General features: G+C 37.2%; 1 protein-coding gene across 5 annotated transcripts in view; it reads right to left on the reverse strand.

The window, feature by feature from the left end:
* NEDD4 (NEDD4 E3 ubiquitin protein ligase) overlaps positions 1 to 20773 on the reverse strand; it is a 63371-nt gene that overhangs the window by 39551 nt on the left and 3047 nt on the right. For 2 of the 5 annotated variants that reach the window (XM_052807848.1, XM_052807846.1), the window contains exons 2-5: positions 10296 to 10369; positions 8617 to 8695; positions 7340 to 7378; positions 6840 to 6893 (exon numbers count right to left, since the gene is read on the reverse strand). In XM_052807848.1, the coding sequence (XP_052663808.1) occupies positions 6840 to 6893; positions 7340 to 7378; positions 8617 to 8695; positions 10296 to 10369 (246 nt within the window). Of the gene's footprint in view, positions 1 to 363; positions 1966 to 2065; positions 3225 to 6839; positions 6894 to 7339; positions 7379 to 8616; positions 8696 to 10295; positions 10372 to 20773 lie in introns of those variants that run through there. The other 3 variants (XM_052807845.1, XM_052807847.1, XM_052807844.1) reach the window with 3 other exon arrangements.

Consider the following 20773-nt stretch of genomic DNA (forward strand, 5'->3'; position numbering starts at 1 on the left):
TATGTACTTAAAACTACGAATCTTCATCTGAAGTTTAAATAATTCCCATGTCTAGATAACTAGACAAGAAAATCCCTTTGAGTTCATGTAAACAGGAAGTTATTGTTTATAATATATTAAATACAGGTATTCACTGTAAGATCTATTCACCTGTGCTACTGTATGTACCATATTCTAAGAAACAAATCTAAAACCCAAATGTTACAGACAACATAAAAATTAACTTCCTAATGGTGACAGTTTGACACCATTAGGAACTTCCAAAATCGTTGCATTTAAGTCTTGATTGTGAATTTTATTACTTTCCAGTTAAATTTCAGCTGTAAAATACTGTCAAGTTTTTCTATAAACCAGAACACTCACCTTATGGGGCCTCCACAAAGAAGTGCTAGACGTTTCCCTTTTAGAGGTTCCATATCTTTTCTTAACACCAGCTGGTTTTCCTTCATTCCCAGGTTTGAACTGTATGTGCAACTGAGACGTCCTTGCACTATGACACTTGTATTTAAGGCTGGATAAACAGCAAGAAACTTTTTGATGTGATCCTTCCAACGAAACACTTCTTTGCAAAACATGGTGGGTTTTGCTTATCTGTGCATTTGGTCTTTCTAGTTCATTTATATTAATCTGACATTCTGAATCTATTTTTGAGGGTAGACATGCAGACGTGCTACGTGTCAGCTTTAAATGAGGGTATTTTGCACTGGAGTTCAGATTTAACTCTGGACTGCAACAGCCATTAACCATTTCACTGCTCGATGCAAATGCTCTTTGAGTGAGATGAACTGAAATACATGAGAAGCCATCAGACACTTCTTCACAAGTTGCCTGCTCAGAACTATTCAAAATTAGACTTTTGTCCTGTAATGATGTGTTCAAGCAAAGTGGTCGAATGTCTCTGACTTCGCCAGAAGAGCAAACTGTTTTAGACAGTCGAAGTCCATTGACTGCTGTTGAAAGGAAACCCTTGGAAATGGTTTGATCTTCTTTTTGTGCCAGCTCACTAGGAGAAATAATTAGTTTATGGGATGTTTGGTAGGCACCTCTATGTGGTAGTTGACCTGAGCTTACTGGAGAAGCTGGAGGAGTACTGGAAGGACTCCTAGGGAAAATAACCAGTGATGAACAACGTCGCAGTGGAATTTTAGTCTTCTTCCTCACCGACAAAGCATCTTGGTCAAAAGCAGTATTACTTCTACACAGAGTTTCCTGAGATGAGTTGTTCCTACAGGGATTACATTTGTTTGCAGTGCTTCTATATGAAGAATCACCATGCACAACACTACTACAGAAAGTACCATCACTTGTCGAAAGAGTGCCACTACCACTGTCACTGATGACACTGTTACTGTATGAACCTCCATCACTTGTAGTACTTGCACATGATCCATAGTCACTGCCAGCACTGCTGAACGATCCACTGTCACTGGCTGCAATACTGCTAAGACTACCATTGCACAGAGCAGTATTGCTCAGAAGGCTATCATTAGATCGATGATCAACCACAATTCTAGCGCCACAATTTCCTTCATTACCAATACCAATGAATGAAGTGTCTTCACCAGTAGCTACAGCATCATCAGATCGAAAACATCCACTATACTTTCTAGACTGTAGGGAAATGTGCAGTGAGGTGCTCTTTTTTATTTGCAATGAAGAAATAGCTGCATTTTCCTCTTGATTAACTACTTGTTGCATTACAGGTGCATAAGCAACTTGTCTAGGAGCCAGTTTCATTTGTGTAACATTAGGTGCAGCATTCTGCGATTTTTTGAAGTACATACAATTGTTACTATCCAAAACATTTTCAGAGGTTTCCGATAAGGGATCTGTATTGCTTCTTTGGGTAGCAAAATGCAATCTTAATCGTCGTGCCATTTGTTCTCATTTCCACGCATGTTAGCAAATGAAAACCACAAAGATCCTTCAGCAGAAAGGCTACAGGCAGCTGCACAGAACCTAGAGCTAGTACATCACAACAGTAAAAGTCCATAAAAGTTGCAGTCTTTGTCCTAATTTCTACAAGATACTAGTGTTAAAAAAAACAAAACAAAACAAACTGTACCTCTTGAAATAAGTCAGCCATTTGTTGAACTGCAGTTTCTGGATCGTCTTTGATTGCTTGCAGTCAGAAAGCATTCATTTACAAAGCACTTACGTTCCAACGACCTCAGTTGCAACACACTGACAAACACTACTGACCTTGTTTCAATTATACCTTCTGTAATTTGCATAAATGAATACAATAATAAACTTCCAGTAATTCCAAGTTTAAAACAGCAACTCCTGCTGCAGCTGCACTAGCTGAGTCAATGTGTCCGTACTTTCCTCAGCAGCGTATGACTACTAATATTTTTACCCATAGGTTTAGAATTACAGGAAGTTGGTAGGAATGAAGTCCCATATAATTGAGTATCAAGTCGAGGATTGAATTTCCAAATAGTAACCATGCTAGCAAACTGCTGAGGTCTGAATTATGCATAAACCAGTGGAATAAGCCTCCTCCCCTTAAAAAAAAAAAAAAAAAAAAAAAAAAAAGTAGTCTTTCTGCACTATTTAAATAAAACTTGAAAGAGATCTGGCATTGTCTTGGAATCTACACACTGTTAAGCAATCACACTTTCTAAAGATTTACACACAGTAGAAACCTCTCCTGCCAATTAATTAATAGTTTTCAGTGAGTTGCAACTGAATTAGAACCACAAAAAGTTACTCTGATTAATAATTTGGCATTTATTTTCAGCCTACCATGTTAACCTTTTATTTTATATTTTAACCTTTCCACATTACAGCTGTCAAAGGTAGAAAGAAACAAACTATTCTTACAAACTGAACTGCCTCATCTTGTTTGCTGGAAGCCCACAATAAGCGGACATTCATTAGAGTTCAATATGGCATGCAAATATATGACCAGTGACAAACTTTAGAACACTGAGCTAAGTATGCACAGACATAAATATGATTACCAAGCACAATCACAGAACAAAGCTATTCTGTGTAATTACATACAAACTGTCTCATACATTCATAGCTAATTACTAATTGTTTTTATTTTTTAAATAAAATGCTCAGCATGTCAAAAAGTTAATACAATGTCAACTCTTACAAGAGTAATGGGATTGAGAATTCCTACAAAACGTTTCACTGGCTCATACCGTCTGAAAGGGTCCTTTGCTGGCACCTAGTGGGACTTTTGAAAGAAGACAATCTTGAATCTTGCTGTTAAGTGGGGGGTTTGTTGTGTTTTGGTTTGGTTTTTGGTTTTTGTTTGGGTTTTTTTGTTTGTTTGTTTTTAAACAAACATTTGGCTATGAATGTACTTTGGAATACAGAAGCCATATATGATGCAGTACTAAATGCTACCACACTAACATGAAATTACTTAGTGCTGCTGAAAAAGCACAAACAGAAGAGAACACTAGGCCATTTATACTTTTATAGGCCATACTACTAGATTTTTTTTCTGCTCCATATTTATTTAACCTTTACTGTATTTTAAGCTAGAAGGCAGTAAAATTAACATTTATACCTCCTTCCCAAAAAAGAGCCAAGAATCAAATTCACAGTACCCTGTTTGCAAGCAACAAATTTGTTTTCTAATTATACTCTGGGGCTTACTTAACCTCTGTTACCTGAATTCCATGATTAGAATGCAGCAATAAATGAATACTAGCTTATTCATAAAAAGCCAACAAATACAATAGTTAATTTATTTCGTTACGCTTTACCAACTGGACTTCTAATGTTATATGTTGGAGGGGGACTGGGATGGGGAGAGAAGAGGAAAGAAAAATACCATAAAAGATTCTTTTGGTCACAGTTTCAAAAAGTTACATTTGAACTTCAAGCAACATATTAAAAACAAACAAACAAACAAAAACAACAAAAACCCCACCCCTAAGATAAGTGAGTGAAGAGTAAAAAAATGCATTTCTTAAAGCTCCTTTTCTCCCCAACAACAAATTTATTAGTAGTACAGTTTGTAACATGTTAGTGTGGTACACAACAAATTGCAACCACTGCTTTTAGTAAAAGAAAGCAACACTTTCCCCCCCAACGGATGATCTGAAATGTTTTTCAATTTTACTAAAGAATTCCCTATGAAAAATGATAAGCTGACATAATTTGGTAACTCAGGCTTAAGATTTAAGTGAAATTTCTCAGCATGTTGCTCTTCCTTAGCTATAATTGTATAGGTATAGTCAGCCAACTACTGCTTCCTTAGTCAACAAAAAATGGCTTTTAAAATGCAAAATTCTACCTTGCTGAATTAGAGTGGACGTAAATTAAATTTAATTAATTAAAATTAATATTTTTAATTAAAATTAATATTTTTAATTAAAATTAATAATTTTTAAAAAGTACCAATAGCTCCATTCAAATCTTAACACCATTGACTTCTTCAGTATCAATAACAGATTTTGGCACTTAGTTTGAAATATATATAATTTTGACAAGTTATTGTAAGACGGAAAGAGACAGCAAAAAGTCATCTAGTCCCTTCACTGGTCCATCTCATAAGTAGTCTCATTGTCCTTCCTGACAGATTTTTCTAATGTGTTTTTAAAGACAACCATAATCGAGGACTCCACAAACTGCTCAAGCCCTTTATTCTACTAACGGTTTGCAACAAGTCAGCAGAACAAACTAGATTTAATGTTCCCTTACCAAATCCAAGACAGGCAATCTTTGAAGTTTTAAAGCTATTACAGATTGATTTTAACCAATATAACCAATGCAGCAGGACTTTGAAGAAAAGTTTTGAGCCTGGTTTTCAAGAATGCAAAATTTCTTAAAAACGAAAAGGAGAGGTTTCAGGCTTCAATTTATCCCCAAAAGTTATAGGGAATAAAAGCAATTGGGATAAATTTTTATAAAGAGGAAATTATCCATCGTAAGGATGGTCTCACAAATGTAAAAGAATTTCAGTTTCATCAGCTTGCTCACATCTAGAGTTTAAACAGTCATCCAACAGATAGAAGAAAGAAAGGCTGATTAACACTGAAGCCCAGTAAAATAGTGGAAGATAAAACACCGTCCAATCATAGCTGCGTATCCTAGAAAAAGAGCGCAAGGCACCATGATTTCTGACATGTGAAGATGAATTAACAGAAGTGGGGGAGCTTGTCAACGCTAAACAGCAATCACAGCTAAGGCAACAATTTGACTTATTTAAAACAGCTCAAGACATCTGGGATAGAAACTTAGTGTGTCTGAGAGCAAGCTAAAGAGAAATAGGGAGACAGCCTTTTCCATTCACTGAATGAGGAGATGGAAAAGACGAAAAATAATGGTGTTATTGTAGAACTATACAGTGACTGATGAGGTCATGATGCTTTGATCTCTAAATATAATCATACATAGGAAAAAAAGCACCATTTCCAAGTTGATGCCAATAAAATGTTTTATTGGTTTCTCTCCCATAAGCAAACAGGTCAACTTATCTACTCTAGATTAGCGAAAGAATGCTAAGGAATTCTCTTGGTGGAAACCACAAAGAAAGCATTGGCCTTCCCCCCCAAAAATCAGGAATCTGACTTTCTAATCATGCCTCCTGCCTTCCAGGGGGTGGCAGTAATGTTCCAAAGGCTAATGGACAAAGTACTTTGACCTCATGAAGAATACACTGTAGCCCATAACATCATGTTGAGATGAACATCTGATCATCCTGAAAAATCATGTTTAACCTGCCATATAAGCCACAAATGCTGGTGATTCCCTTTAAAATTGCTTTTCAAAAAATAAAAGACACACCGTATTTGAAATACTTGGGACAGGTAATACCACCAGTCAAGAAGTAAATGGTTTTGGGACTGTGTAATGCCTCTAACCAAGAAACAAGCCTCTTCTTTCTTAAATCTCATTATTCCAGACAGTTTGTACTTATATTTATATACATTTTCACTCTTCCCAACTTTAGCTGAACAGCACCTCCATAAAAGACGCAATGGATTACTGAAAATATGCAGAAAGCATTAGGAAAAAATAGTAAGTTTTTCATAGCCAACACACTATTCAAGCACAAAGAGTTCCTTTATAACAGCAGTCAGAATGAAACTGTGTTTGCAGTACAAACTAAAGAGCACTCAATCCCTCCTATTAGTTTCAAACTATTGCAGAAGGAAAAGATATATATTCTGGTGATAAGGAATGTCTGTGAAGTGGCCCTAGGATGCAAGTGTCATGATTGTACTGCTACCATCCTTACTCATTTACAATAAAAAGTACAGACAGAAAGATAGGTAAGCAGACATCTTCACACATAAAATGAGCATGGTCAGAGGAGGAGTTTTGATTTCACTGAGAAAATAAATGCACAAGCTACCCGTATCTTACTTATGACTTGCCATTCAGAGAGTGACAACTATCTACGAGATCACAATCCACCATCCACTTGTTAAGATTTCCAGAGAAAATGCGCACATACTTTTCTTTCACGCTACTCCTCACACACTGAAGAAGCTTCTCACACTGTATACAGATATCTACACTGTCAATACTACTTTGTTTGTGGGAAAAATAAACATTCAGTGCAGAGCTTTCAATATCATCAAAGAATTTGGCCATATCATTTGAAAAGCATTATAAAAGAACGATGATTTTATGAGTTAAAGCACATTAGAAGTTAAGAATAATATAACTGCTTCAGAGCATCACAAAGTGTGGTAATGTCAGATAAGTAAACGAATCAGGTCTGCCTTTAGTTTTAGGTTTCATTACAGAAGTTAAGGTTGTTTGGTGTGGTTTTTTTATCCATGTTAAATCCAGACAAACTTACTTTCATTCAAGTCTTTGCACTTGAATGAATAACATTGCAATATTAACACAAAAGGACCTACCAAACGGTTTTCATCAAATACTTCAAAAAGGAGTCTGTGTTTCTGAGGATTAACCTATGAAAAAGAAATACATTAATAGTTAAAATATATGCTGAATTCCAGCATTTGTCTTCAGCAAAATCTCTATGTTTATGCAGGAGGAAAGAAATACATAAGACCTGAATTAAACAGCAAATCTACACCTTGCTACCATTTCACTATGCAACGCATTTCTATCAGAATCCATGAGCCAAGACTGGTGCTATCCCAAACTGTTTTTAAATCCACGTTCATGTTTTCAACATTCATGGAATAAAGAAAATAACATCAAGACTGAAAATTTAACTCTGGCACAAATAGAAATGTTAACAAATGTATTTCTAAGGAAAGCAGTTTGTGAGCCTTTTAAAACATTAATTATAGACATATTTCTGATTTTAAGCTGAAGTACTAAGAAAACATTTTTCCTAATGTGTTAATACAATATCCAACATAGGTAATAAGGCTGTAAAAACACTTACTCTAAATAAGAGTTCTTCGTTCCACTTTGGGTTTAAGGACTATATGTGGGGGGAGGAAAAGAGGTAAAAAAAAAAAAAAAAAAGACAGACAGCATTGGTTATAGTGACAATTCTATATTGGGTTCTTTTTTGATGTTTTAGGTCTGTTTTATCCCATGTAACAATCCACTTAAGACGACAGTACAAAAGCTTTAACCTTGCTATTGCAGGTAAACAGTATAAGACTCCTATGACTTTTAATACAGTGCAGAATGGAGACAATTTATGCAAGTATTCTCAGATTTTGGTTAATGCCATGGATGCAGAGAAGGGCTCGTTATACAGTCCAAATCAGTTAATATATGGCATGTCTTCAGTAATAATCACTGCCTTTTCCTCAGTCCACTACCTACATTGCTTAAATGCAAACATACATTAATCCTGAAATTATGAACTCTTAGCAAATGCCAAATCTCTCAACAACATAATCTAGACAGACCAAGCACAGGTGGGCCAAGCAATACCACCTGTTCACCTAAATACATCTTTCAGTTGTGGCTATTTTTAAAAATACTAGAGATACTTTGAACTCTCATCATAGCTAAACTAACAATTATCAACCTGAAGGGAAAATGCGTGAGTGATCTCACAACATAAATCACAGCCACTATCTGAAAACAATGATTTGGAAGAGTACTTTCCCTCTCATGTACACAATTTTTTATTTTTAGTTGATCTAACATAAGTTACCAGTACCAAGACCAACTTTTTCCTGCTGGTATTCTAGAGAAACGAGTAGTACCATGATTCAGGTGAACTGTCCAATTTGATGTTGAAACACAACAAATTGTGTTTGTGTTTCAAAAATAACAAAAATAAAAGCTGTACTCTTGCAAGAAGAGAGTAAAAAAGCTGTACTCTTACAAGAAGAGAGTAAAAAAGCTGTACTCTTGCAAGAAGAGAGTAAAAAAAGTTGCACAGCAAGAAAGATTCTTATATCATTAAAGATCTCAGAAAACCAGAACAATCCTATTTCCATGAATGATGCAGTTTTGAATCAGTTTTCACCTTGTATTCCTTAGTGTTTCTCTACCTTTCACTAAAATTATTGAAAAGAAAATACCAAAATAATGCCATGAACAGACAAACAGAGTAGGTCAGGGAACATTCCTTTCCCCATGTCCGTTCACTCAAGTGACATACTAATTCTCATATTTCTGTAGTATTAACCTTTTCTCTAGAGTCTGATCAAAAAAACCAAACAAAACCACCACACCCACAAAGGTAAGACGGCTAACCTTTTTAATAGTTTTTGTCTGAACACTGGTAAGGACTCCATTCACTGGATCATACACTGTCACTTTCACATATGGATCACTGGGAAGGGGAAATAAAAAGATAAGCATGCTGCTATAGATCCTTTATTGTCAGCATTACCAGCAGTTGAGTTTTAAATGGCTTAAATTAATAGAAGCTATGAAACTAGCAGTTAAAATTACTTTATGAACACCATACACACTTGTACTTACAATCATTTTCTAAATAGTTTTAGAGAGAAAACTAAACATTGTTACTGACGATGACCATACTAGCTATGCCATTTTATATTCTGTATATTACTAAAATTTGATTCTCTCTCCTCTTTCACAGTTCTTATTTAATGAGAACAGATTTCATAAATCCTCAAGAAGACATGCATGAAAAACATAAGCTGTGACTGAAAGAGCCTGAAGTATTGAATCTCTTGTTTTAACAATTTAAAACACCTGGAATGTGAGGTACTCCCTTGAACATGCAATATTTTTACTAAACATTCTATCAGTTTCACAGAGTTTGAGTTTAACCTGAATTTTTCAGTTAATGAAGGTGTCCTAATATGGTTGTTTAAAATGGCCTACCGCCTCAGATTTTTTTTCTTCTTCCTGTGGTACAATAAACAGCAGATTATATGAATATCTACTTTTCATAGAATCAAGGCATTCAACTGCTCAAACAGACTAGTAACAAAAGGTGACCAAGACTGCCTGCCATACAGCAAAAGAGCATATGGTTTTTACATATTTAAGTTATGATGAGAAAAGCTGCCCTATTTTTGTCTGAAATAAAAAAATTGCATGTGAAAAAAAAAATTTGAAGATACACTGTCTGGCTTTAGGGAAAATATGAGTATCACAAGAGAAATTTTTCTAATGCTAAACTGATGTCACACCTAACAATTTTGCTAGTGCTAAAATAACAGCATTCCCATACATATGCCAAAGCAGCTGACAGCAGAACTAGTACTAAACCCATCAGTACTTTTCTAGACCCTCTGTACATGGGCCAGAAGAAAAAGTAGCTTTAGTACAAGCTGCATGCTGCCACTTGCCAATTCTATAAGATCCTACAAAGCATTTCAAAAGTCTGATTTTTCCTGTGGTAAATGTTAAGCCACTTTGGTTGTTTCTTCCCTTATAGGGATTGTTAACTTTTATGTTCGTACATACCCAGAGCCTGCAGCCACCGGCATGGGTTTACCACATCTATAGAATTGGTGGATGCTGCTCCTCTGCATGTAATTTGAGTTGAAATAGTCTTGTTGCTACCAGCGTTTAGTGTTGTGTTCATTCCAAGTCTTTAAAGCACAGATGAGACAATTTTGATTATAACTGAACTCTTGTTATTTTAGCTGCAGTCTATCTGAAGAAAAATACATACATGTATCTATCCTCCATGGCAGAACTATTTTACCACGCAGAGAATTAAACCTTCCCACACATTGTTTTGCCAATGTGTAAGATCTCTCCAAGTGACTCTTGGGCAAGAAAACAGATATCTTCATGTTTATATAGTCTCCGATTATTTTATAACGTTACCAGTTAAAACAGTTCTGATTTTTTGGACAGAGGCACAGCAGGATTTACTAAGATCAAAACAGCTGTGGAAAGAAAATAAAGCAGCAGCTGCCCCTTAATACATTAACAACATATATTCTTACCTGGCTCCTAAGATATCCTTCTTGGCCAGGCCAATTCCAGCTATAACCTTCACCCTGACAATACGTGTGTTCTCCTAAAATGCAAAATAACATATTCAAGATGCATTCAGATTTTTCGGATCTATTTTTGATTTATAAAGCTACAAGCAATTTTTGGCATAATTTTGAATTTACACTGAAAACTATAGACTAAGTAATGCAGTTACTTTGTCCTATAGAAACAGCTCTAAGTTTCAATAGCAAATTTATTCTACCTTTACCCCTTTTAAAGTCTTATCACCATCATATCCACATATGACGGTAGACATAGAATCCAAAAAACTGGGTAAGTCAATACAGTAGATTTTTTTTTTAAAGTTCATTTTATTTTGTTTCTCAGCATTCTAAAGGAGTGGGATATTGTTTTGAGTTAGGGTGCTTAATGCCACAGGACAGGATTGTTAACCTAGCATACAACTGCTCCTGCCAGCCTTCTTTCCCAAATTCCAAATTGTTCCAGCAGTAGCAGTCACCACTTTCCCCCAGTGAGCCTTGCAATACACTTGTATCAGACTGGATGCACTGCATGTACACACATGAAGATCTTCTCCTAGGGCAATGGTAAGGGCAAGCTGCTATTGCCACAATTCAAAGAGCCCAGTGACTTCTACTGCTCCCAACTGCTCACAGGAAGGCAAACATCTGGGAGCAGTTTCCACGAGCAGTTCCCCTGTTTCTCAGCAGGCAATTCTTAGCCATCTTTTCTGCAGAGTAAGCGAGGACCTTTGTGAGAACATGCTCTGAACAGCATAACAATTTTTGGTGCACATGGGCATGATCTGTTAGGATGCAAGCAATGGGTTGCCATTTACATCTCACTAGCCATTCAAGCAAGTTCCATTAAACACTCTGACAAATGCATATGAACTGAGCAAGTTTTCACTTAATGGTATCTCCGCATTCAGAGGGTGGGAAATAGATTCTGACCATAAATTTATTTCCAGGGGGGAATGAAAAGGGTATCAAATTTATCAGAACAGGTTAATAAAGCAGTAAAGAACTCTGGAAAAGGGCAAGAGTAAAGAATTCTTGCATGTTTTTATTTTACAGCACAGAGAAGCCATGCTCAAAATATTGGGATTTCTGAAATGACCTGTCAGCAGGGTATGAGATTTTTGAAAACCAAAAAACTATTTCAGTTACACGTTATTCAAATTACAGCTTCACAGGAGTGACATAAGTGATTGCACTCCTCCTGTTACTTAATACAGCTGTGCAGAGTCTTACACGGCTCATCTGATAAGCTAGTGAATTCAAGAGGGGAAAAAAATCCCAACAGCTGTGACCATGTCAGAGGAAGAAGACAAATGAGCACTGTTTCTCTGGAAAGCAAAACGATTTGCAGATGAAGAACTGTTTGTAGGCAATGGCTAGTCAGAGACACTTGTGAGGAAAGCTGATCCAACCTAGGTGGTTAAGGAGTTAAACAGATACCAAGAGCAATGGGTGAAGCACCAGATGTTGTCCCTGGGGCCTTCCTGAATTCCACATATGATTGAAAGTGCCTTCAAAAGGGGACTTGTAGGAACACTCAGAAAGTTTGCTTTATCATTGGTCTCCTATATAACCACAGGGCTGGACTCCCTAACCAATACCAATTGGAGGCATTCGAAAAGCTAATGGAGAGAATTGAATGCTAATCCTGAAGCAGACACTACTGGCTAACAAGGTAAAACTAAAAACAAACCACTAAATAAATATAAAATTAAAAAAAAAAAAAGTAAGCAAGTTTCTCCCACCCTCTATTGTTAGAGATGATTGCCAGGGAACTTACATGAATATCTACATATCCACTTACTGACAAAAGTGTCAATCGGCCAAAACAATTCCAGTCAAATCACAAGTCTATCTTTCACCTTCACCTTAAAGAAAATTGTCTCCTACTAGGAAATCTAATAGTTCAGAAAAGAAAGACCTAACAACCAACCTCAACCAGCACTGACCACTAGTAGGTGTCCTAAGCCTTCAAAATTCTTAGTCATGATCAGGCTTTAAGACACAGGACATTACCAATATGTTTTATGACAGTGTGGTCACAACAGACAGCAATAGAACTGACCAGATTTATGAAAAAGTAAGTACAAAACTATGTTGGCATCAAATTAAGAAAAGCCATTTGTTAATATTTTTATATATCACAAATATCCTAAAATGTCCACCCTTGTCTTACATTCCAAAACAGTGTCCAATTTATCTTCTATCAATTACTCGGCTTCAGTGACATTCAACATCAGAGAGTTTTGGAGACTACTCAAGTTGGAGTACCACATGTGCATTTCCGCTCTCACTGAGCGCTTCTGCACTTCACTCAGTGCACCACTACCCTCTCCCAACAAGAGGAGGGTCCTCAGTCACAGCCCACGGGATCCAACTTACAGAATCCAGCTTGAGAAACAATCTCACCATCTCCTTCTCAGAAAAAGACCAAGAGCAGATGTTGGTGTAGGATACACTGCCCTGAAAAACAAATACTTTTTCTTGCATCTGCGTTTAATTGCTTAGTCCACAACCTTTTCTCAGTTACTCAAGCATGAGAAAAATAAAGATAATTAGATGCTTTTGGGCACAGGCATCTCAGTCAGGCTTAACAGGGCATCAACATAGTCCACATGGGGGAGATCCCAGAAATAGGATCCACACTCCTCAGATTTTAAAGTTGGCTTAATCACGCAGTTTGTTTACTGGTATCATAATAGAGATCTGAATTTATCTGAATGCTATTTTACAGAAAGACAAGTTGCTTTGTACATGACCTCAGGAAACTAGAAGCCGCAAACCTGAGGCTGGCACGCTGAAGGTTGATTTAAACATGCCTTGCTGAAAGAGAGAGTATTATTTGTTTGGGATCAGTGCCAAAATAGGACAGCTACAGGATTTTAGTTATCCCAGCAGAACAACTAAGCAAGCTGACATCTGCTTATGAACTGCCATATAGAAATATCCTTCTAGATTAACAAAAACAGTTTAAAAAAATAATCTGAATTGTTCACAACAACCTTCCCCACAGACCTCCTTTTTCACTTTCACTTTTTCCACTAACTGCTCTCATCCCCCAAAAACCCACCACACACATTTTTGTGTATTTTTTAAACTGATAGGTGATACTGAAGGGTCCACTTCTTTTTCCAAGCTATAAAGACTAGAACATTCAGCAAAAAACCCACACTAACACGCTAGGGCAATACTTGATCACGAGAGATTAGGTTCCCCATTCTCTGGTCAGACTAGTGTGCAAGGCAGATCAGATGAAATTCAGACAGCTTGATTCAAATGCAGTCACAAGTGCCTTACACTGGAAGGATCCATTATGCTACCACCCCACACATCCTGAAGAGGCAGAGAGGCCTGCTGACAGGATACCGGTCTGTGCTGTGACCATATGACCTTTTCTCCCCACTCACTGATGACAGGCAGAATTGCTAAGGAACGGCTGCTACAGCTCACAAAAGCCCCATATACACTGATCTCAGAAAGCAATGAACAGCCAAAGAGTTCCGGACTGTTTGAAGTTAATTTCATGCAGCGAAAAATTAGGCGATGCAAGCTCTGCACGGAGACAAAGCATCAGATACTTGATTCTGGCATCCAGAGGGAACAGGTTCAAAACCAAAATTTCACGGTTTCAAAGGCAATTTTGAACCTTTTCTTCTTTGTTCACCTTGCTGAGAGATCCTTATTTGCTGCCTTCGTAGCCACACATACAAGAAATGGTGGATCAGTAACTGCTTCTGTAGATCCATAGGCAGCTGCAACCTTAGATTGTTTTCATGGTCCAAGAAACACACAGGCTGCAACCTGTACCTATATTGTCTGTAAACTCTCCCAAGCTCGCCTTGCTACTCTTTTCCACCACTGTGGTGCTTCCAGTGGTTCTGGTGGCATAGGAAGGCATAGGCACCTAGTCAGTAACCAGGAACACACCATTTATGTCTAGTAGCACTGCAGCTTGTCTAGGAAACTGCTCTCAGACCAATTTATCTCCCCAAGAGTCTCTTCCTGGCCATAAATGCCTGCCCATGCTTTTGCAGTCCTGACGGGAACTTGAAGGGCTCAGTCTGAATTTATTCTGTCTGTACAGCTGAAGACAGGCACACTAGAAGTCTTATAGGTTTAATGCCCTAGTACCCAGCTGCTCTATAACACAGACATGCACTTCTGAGAGACATGCACACACAACAGCCCATTAAAGGCAGCAGCTCTGGACACAGAGTTGTACAGGGGTTGTTTGTATAGATGGAGCAAGGACTGCCAGCCACTTTGGAGGCTGGAGGGGAAAGGAAAAAAAAAAAGGGAACACAATAATGGCACAAAACACACCATCATACACAAAACACAAGCAGATCATTTCACCATTAAAACTGTGAACTGTTAAGCTGTTCCCTCCGAGAATACAAGTACCCCATACGAATCAGGTAAATACAGTGTGGGAAAAGAAGTATTTGTTAAACTACTGAATCTGCCAGGGAGTGGCTGCATACAAACGAAGTCCAAATGACACTGAGTGTTTGTATCAGTTAGTCTGGTCCTAACAAATTCAAGGATAAATTATTTTTAGGGGTTATATAATATTTTTAAAAGCTGAGGGGTGGGGTATGTGGGGGGGATAAGGCTACCACATATTACAGAGACTGAACTGTCCAAAAATTCTTGGTCCGATTAAGTCAGACAAAACATCCTTTACAGAGCTAAATCAGTAAGTTAGTGATCTTATTATGAACTTCCAGGTTTCATCATTATTCTATTGTTAGTTGTATTAGTATATTCCAAAGCACATGTTCAAGATTAACTGGTCAAAATACCTGGGTCTGCTAACACATGCCATTTTCACAATCTCAACAATGAATCTGTTTCCTAACAGATAGTATGTAACAAGATGATGAAATAGAAGGTCTCCAAGCTGATACGTAGACAGACAATCAATAACCTAAAGCTTTAAAGGCAATGCCTGCCAGCCTGTGATACTCTGAACTGACTGTAACACAGAAATCCTTTTTATGTATGCTCATTAAAATAGTTTTAAAATGCATTCTCTACTCAGCAAAGCAAGAGTCAAACTAATAAAGTGGCCACTTCCAGAAGTGGATAGTGTTTCATTTCCCAAAAGTTACTATGAATCTATCTAGATTCAATGAATATATATTAAGGCAAGAAGTTCTTGAACTGTTCATTTTGGGCAAGAAAACAGCATTTGGAAAGAAATTTCAAGCTTTTAAGGAGTTTAAGCTTGCTCACACCTTTATCAGAATAGAATGGTCTTGCCTGGGTTACAGCTGTTTATAGTCAAGGACTATAAAGGACAAGTATTAACACTGTCCATTCTCACCCCCATCCTTCCCAAATTCACACAGTAGGAAAATAATGCTAATGACAACTGGGAGAGAGACTCCTGCTTTAGTGGTGGAAGTCCAAGACAGAGCAGAAGACAGAAGGAAAGGCACATGCAGAAAAAAAGGGTAAGAAAGAAAGCACAAATTAAGAAATGGTGACATGGTGATGACTATAGTACAAAACACTGAACAAACCAGAGAAAAATGATCAAGTGTGAGCCTCGTCTGAGTCCCCAAAGGTAGACTTCAGTCTGTGAGTGTGCACACATGCGTGTGTACATATCCGTGTGTGTGCATGCAGAGTGTGTTGCCAGTTCCACAGACTGTAGATGATGAAATATTTCCTACACAAACTAAATGTGATAAGATTCTGTGTTACACTAGCAAGACACATTTACCTTTGCCAGTCATTCATGTCTGCAACATCCAATAATTCAACTATGAACATATTACACTACTAACTGTTCTCCTTCACTTGAACCATAAGACAAAACACATAACATGCTATTATCTAATTCAGTGGCTATAAAGGCGCTCTCTGATATTAGTGTAAACACTTCAAGTCCAAACAATTTTACAGGAGTTTTCAGCAAGTTGCAATCCATTTCTCAGGTTGAACAATGATTCCTGATACATCCCAAAGCTCCAGCACATGACTGATTGGAGCCATGCTCAGATAAACAACTACCATACAGAAAAAGCAGTTTGACATGCAAGATATAAAATTCAGATAAATTAAAATAATTGTATGGCAACAGAAGAGACAGGTTTTTAATTCGGAGAAGGGTTCTTTGGAGTACATATTTGATTAGTATTGAAAAATTAATTTTATTGGCTTTCCTACTTTAGGCTTTGGTTCAAGTTTTGATTTTGCTTTTTTAATATACTTCTACAGAAAAGATTCATACCGGATACAAGGAAACACCAAAAACAAGATGGTTAATCTAATGTAAAACACAAAATGGTAGTATCTGCTGGACTACTAGACAGCTTTTTTTGAGGAAGCCAATATAAAAATGTCTGAGTAGTCTAACAGTGAGCACACTTCATAGTAAACAATTGCTCTAGGCAATAACATCCTGTTATTCTTTTGTTCCAGCTAGATAGGTCAAGAATCAACTACCACTAAATCAAGCCAAGAAAAAGAGCATCGAAGGGTATTACAATGATAAAACAGTACAGCAGCATCACCTTTTAAGATTCTGGTAGTATCAGGAATTAATCTGTTAAGGCTTTCTTAAGCTTCATACCACATCTACATATAATGCAAAGATAAAAAGAGAACAGAAAATTCAGATTTGGGTATGTGCCAATAAGGCAAGCTGAAATAAAGGTACCCATAGTTTGGAAGTTCAACACTGAAACCAGTAAATAGCCTGGTCCAGTGAAAGAACATAAAAAGGAAGGAATGTTCAACGGGCTGAACGTGTTCTACATCCCATGTAGAGCAATCCCTCCCATCCCATGTACTGAGGTCCAGAAAGTCAGTAGAGGGGAAGAAAAAAAAAAAAAGATATTATCATCAACTATTATAGAGTGTTCTGCAGAGCAGATCTACACAGACTGCTGACGTCATTAAGGAACAGCTATAAACAACAAGATGAGTTAGGACACTTGCATACGTAGAAGTGCACTAAAGCCAAGATCCTGTTAAAGAATAAGTACTAGCATAAGAGATACACACCATGAATGTATCGTTTCTTTTATAGCATGCTTCTCAAATCTGTGAGACATCTTACTCAAGGTACCCAGCTTCACCCTACTAGTAGCTTGTATTTCAAGCACAAATTATCGATTAAAGACAGAGATCGTCACATAAAAGGCTCTGAAGCCTAGGAGCAGCTTGGAAACAATGCTGGAAGATTATTACAGCTAAAGTGACTACGTATTCCAGTTGAATAGATAGCTTCTTGCATCTGCCAATTTTAGTAGATGACACTGCTGTGTTTCTATAAGTTAAAAAACCCCATACCTTACCAAGTTTCCTAGTCTGTATCTCCCATCCAAGAGCACTTCACTTATTTCAAATTGCATTAAGTTTGGGTTTTGTTTTGTTTTTTTACCTTGAGATCGTTAGTGACCATAAAAGTTATGTTTGAGTGTTTCACAACAAACCCATTGTTCCTTAATGGAGCAATAAGCAGTCTTTTCACCTCAAAGAAACCTTTTAGAGTCTGCATGATTAAGGATTTGGCTCTTCCATTACCTACGCTGAGGTTAGCATAGAATGTTTTCCCTTAAGCGGTCCAGAAGATCTTGACATTCTTCACCTGTCTAACATTAAAAACAACATGTAAGAACAGACCTTCCTCATATATTATAGAGAAAGAGGTACTAAGAATTTTAAATAAAATTCTTTAGATCTTAAACAAAAAACTCCAACACGTAATTATAAGATCAGGATGGCTAAGAGCACTTATATATGCTATACTCAGCTTGAGCAATTCCAGCAGGAGACAGATAGAAAGTTGACAGCATGAGGAATAGGCCCAGTGAAGTTACTGTTAAAAACTTACCATCTCATTTGAAAGAAAGCATTTCCCACAGAATGGTGAGCCTTAGCTGAAGGAAAGTAGTTCCTGCAATATTCAGACCTTGCAAGTGAGACAGACATATATGTTAGGTGACCTCTAAAGGATAGTAAGTTTTGTTAGCATCACCAGTTCATTCTACCAGGAGATGGAAAGTGGGAAGGAGACTTTGCCATCTTGACCATTCCTTCACAACTCAGAGAGCACCCTCTTCCCCCTCTATGGCAACCAACAGAGCCAAACCATTTTTCTTTGAAGAAATTCCCGCAAAGCAAGCAAAGCAAGTTTTAGATTCAGGAAGATTCCTATTATAGAACTACATTAATCAAATCTTGTAAACATAATGAAAGTCATTAACTTCGACCTGCCAGTTACAGTCCAGTCTTACTAACTCACTAAAAGAACTTAAACATTAATTGTACCATATAAGCATTTTGTGTTCATAAATAAGGAATTCTCAACCTTCAAGATGGCTATTGCTACAAATTGTATTTAACGCCTCCGTTCGATTGCGAATTAAGGAAAAGATTCAAGAAGACAACAGTCCACTAATGGAATTACCAGTTTGTCAACAGAATTTTACTTTAAAAAAAAAAAAAAAATCCAAACCAAAAAACCAACAACAACCAAACCACTTTTCAACATGTGCAACCCAATATTCACAACAGTCAGTCAGTGTTTGTTAGTTCAGTGTGAAAGAAAGGCTTTAAAAAACAAAACAAAACAAACCCGGGTACATAAAGTAACTTCTTGAAACCATCAGATCTACACAAATTATACTGCTGTTAAAAAAAAAAAAAAACAAAAAAACAAAAACAAATAACCGATCAAACCCAAAACAAAAACAAAAAACCTCCCAAAACCCCAAACCAACAAGCATCACCATTTCTACAAGCATCTAAACTATTCCAGATATACTGGATTCCAGATCATGCCTTGCAATGGGAAAGTCCTTCACAGCCTAGAATAAATTCAGAGCATTTCTGAAGCACAGAGGCATGCGTGTCTGTTTTTTTCTATGAGTGCCCCATGTAAGAACAGAGTCAAATAGAGTAGACATCTAGTACAGAGGTGCTGGGGAGGCCATAGGGTTTGAAAAGGAACAGAAGCACTGGGCTGCCTCAAGCTCAAGCACAAACGAGCCAAACAAAATTGCTGTTTTCGTCAGAAGCAATCCAGAGGAAGACTAGCCCATGCCAGTCTCCAAAGTAACATCTGAAAGATTTCTGGTCATCAGCATCATCTCAAAAATACAGCAATGTGAGAAGCGTTGTGGGGTAAGGTATGTAGAAGCAGAGAAGATGAACCATGTATCCAAGATATTCAGTTCACCAGCAGCAAGCTAAATAACCATTAACAACCTACTCCAGTAGTATATCCTAAAGGAATATAAAAATATATCTAAAGCTTTCCAGAATAAAATACCATACGCTTATGAGAAATCTTGTGTGACCTGCAGAAAACAAGAACAGTTGTTCTACATAGGACAGCTCTCAAGTGACTGAGAAACCTGAAATGGCAAATGCATGCAAGTGGGAGTGTATTTTTTCCTGTGAGAAGTTCCCATTACTAGTTTGCTCCCTGAAACAGATCAAGCGTAACAGACACAACGGATCAAAAAAGCTAGCTAACTATCATGTTATTTAGGCAATATAAAAAGAGCTAAGCAAAATAAGAAAGTCCTTAATTCAGGTTGGGAGTGTAAGAACTCTAACATACAGAAATTTTTAAATTAAACAGGCTATGAAATACAAGCATATAGCCAAGCAGCGTCGCTTTATTAAACGCCATTCCAAAGCCCTACAGTGCAAGTGGATATTTTAACAGAAAACAGAAATAAATACATTGTCATCCTGGACAGTTCTTTAACAATTACATTTTTAACCCAGCAAACCACTGAAAAATGTAATTCCTTCTGTAACCAAAGAAATAACAGAGCATTAGCTGAGATATCAATGATTCTTCCTTCAGTCTTTGAAAGATCATTCCACAATTACTGTTAGAAAATGCTGTATTTAGTATTGCAGTCAATTGTCACAAAAACACAGTAAGTGGAAGTGAATAGCTCAGTGTCAGAAAATGCTTGGTCAAAGTGTTTAACCGGCAGAAATTCAAGTCTTAGCAACCTGAAAGTTTTGTATTAGAAAGTCCCTCAGCCAAATACCCTGTACCTATGGACACCCCACCTCAACAAGCACATTTAAGAGCACCAGCAAAGTTACCACTGTTATGACAAAGAAAAGCAGCAGCAGTCATGTCAGTCTGTTCCTGCAGATCTGAACCAACACTTGCAACCATATGCAAAGGTAGACGTATCCTGAGTATGCAAGAACAGGCACAGTTACCCACTTCACAGGTCAAGACAAAGTCTGCAGCAGTTAATGCTCCCAACCTGAGGCAGCCTGAGGCAAAGAGCACTGTGAGACAAAGTCTGACCTGGAGGTGGGAAGTATACATTAAGGTATTTCTTTCCTCTTTAAAAAAAGTTAGAGAGAGAATAAAAAGTAATTTTTAAAAATATTAGTAGAGCTCTTTATTTTTCTACATTGAGATCGGCTGTAGCAAGGTATATAATCTGTTC

Source organism: Harpia harpyja, chromosome 14 (assembly GCF_026419915.1).
Source record: "Harpia harpyja isolate bHarHar1 chromosome 14, bHarHar1 primary haplotype, whole genome shotgun sequence".
NCBI classification, from domain to species: Eukaryota; Metazoa; Chordata; class Aves; order Accipitriformes; family Accipitridae; genus Harpia; species Harpia harpyja.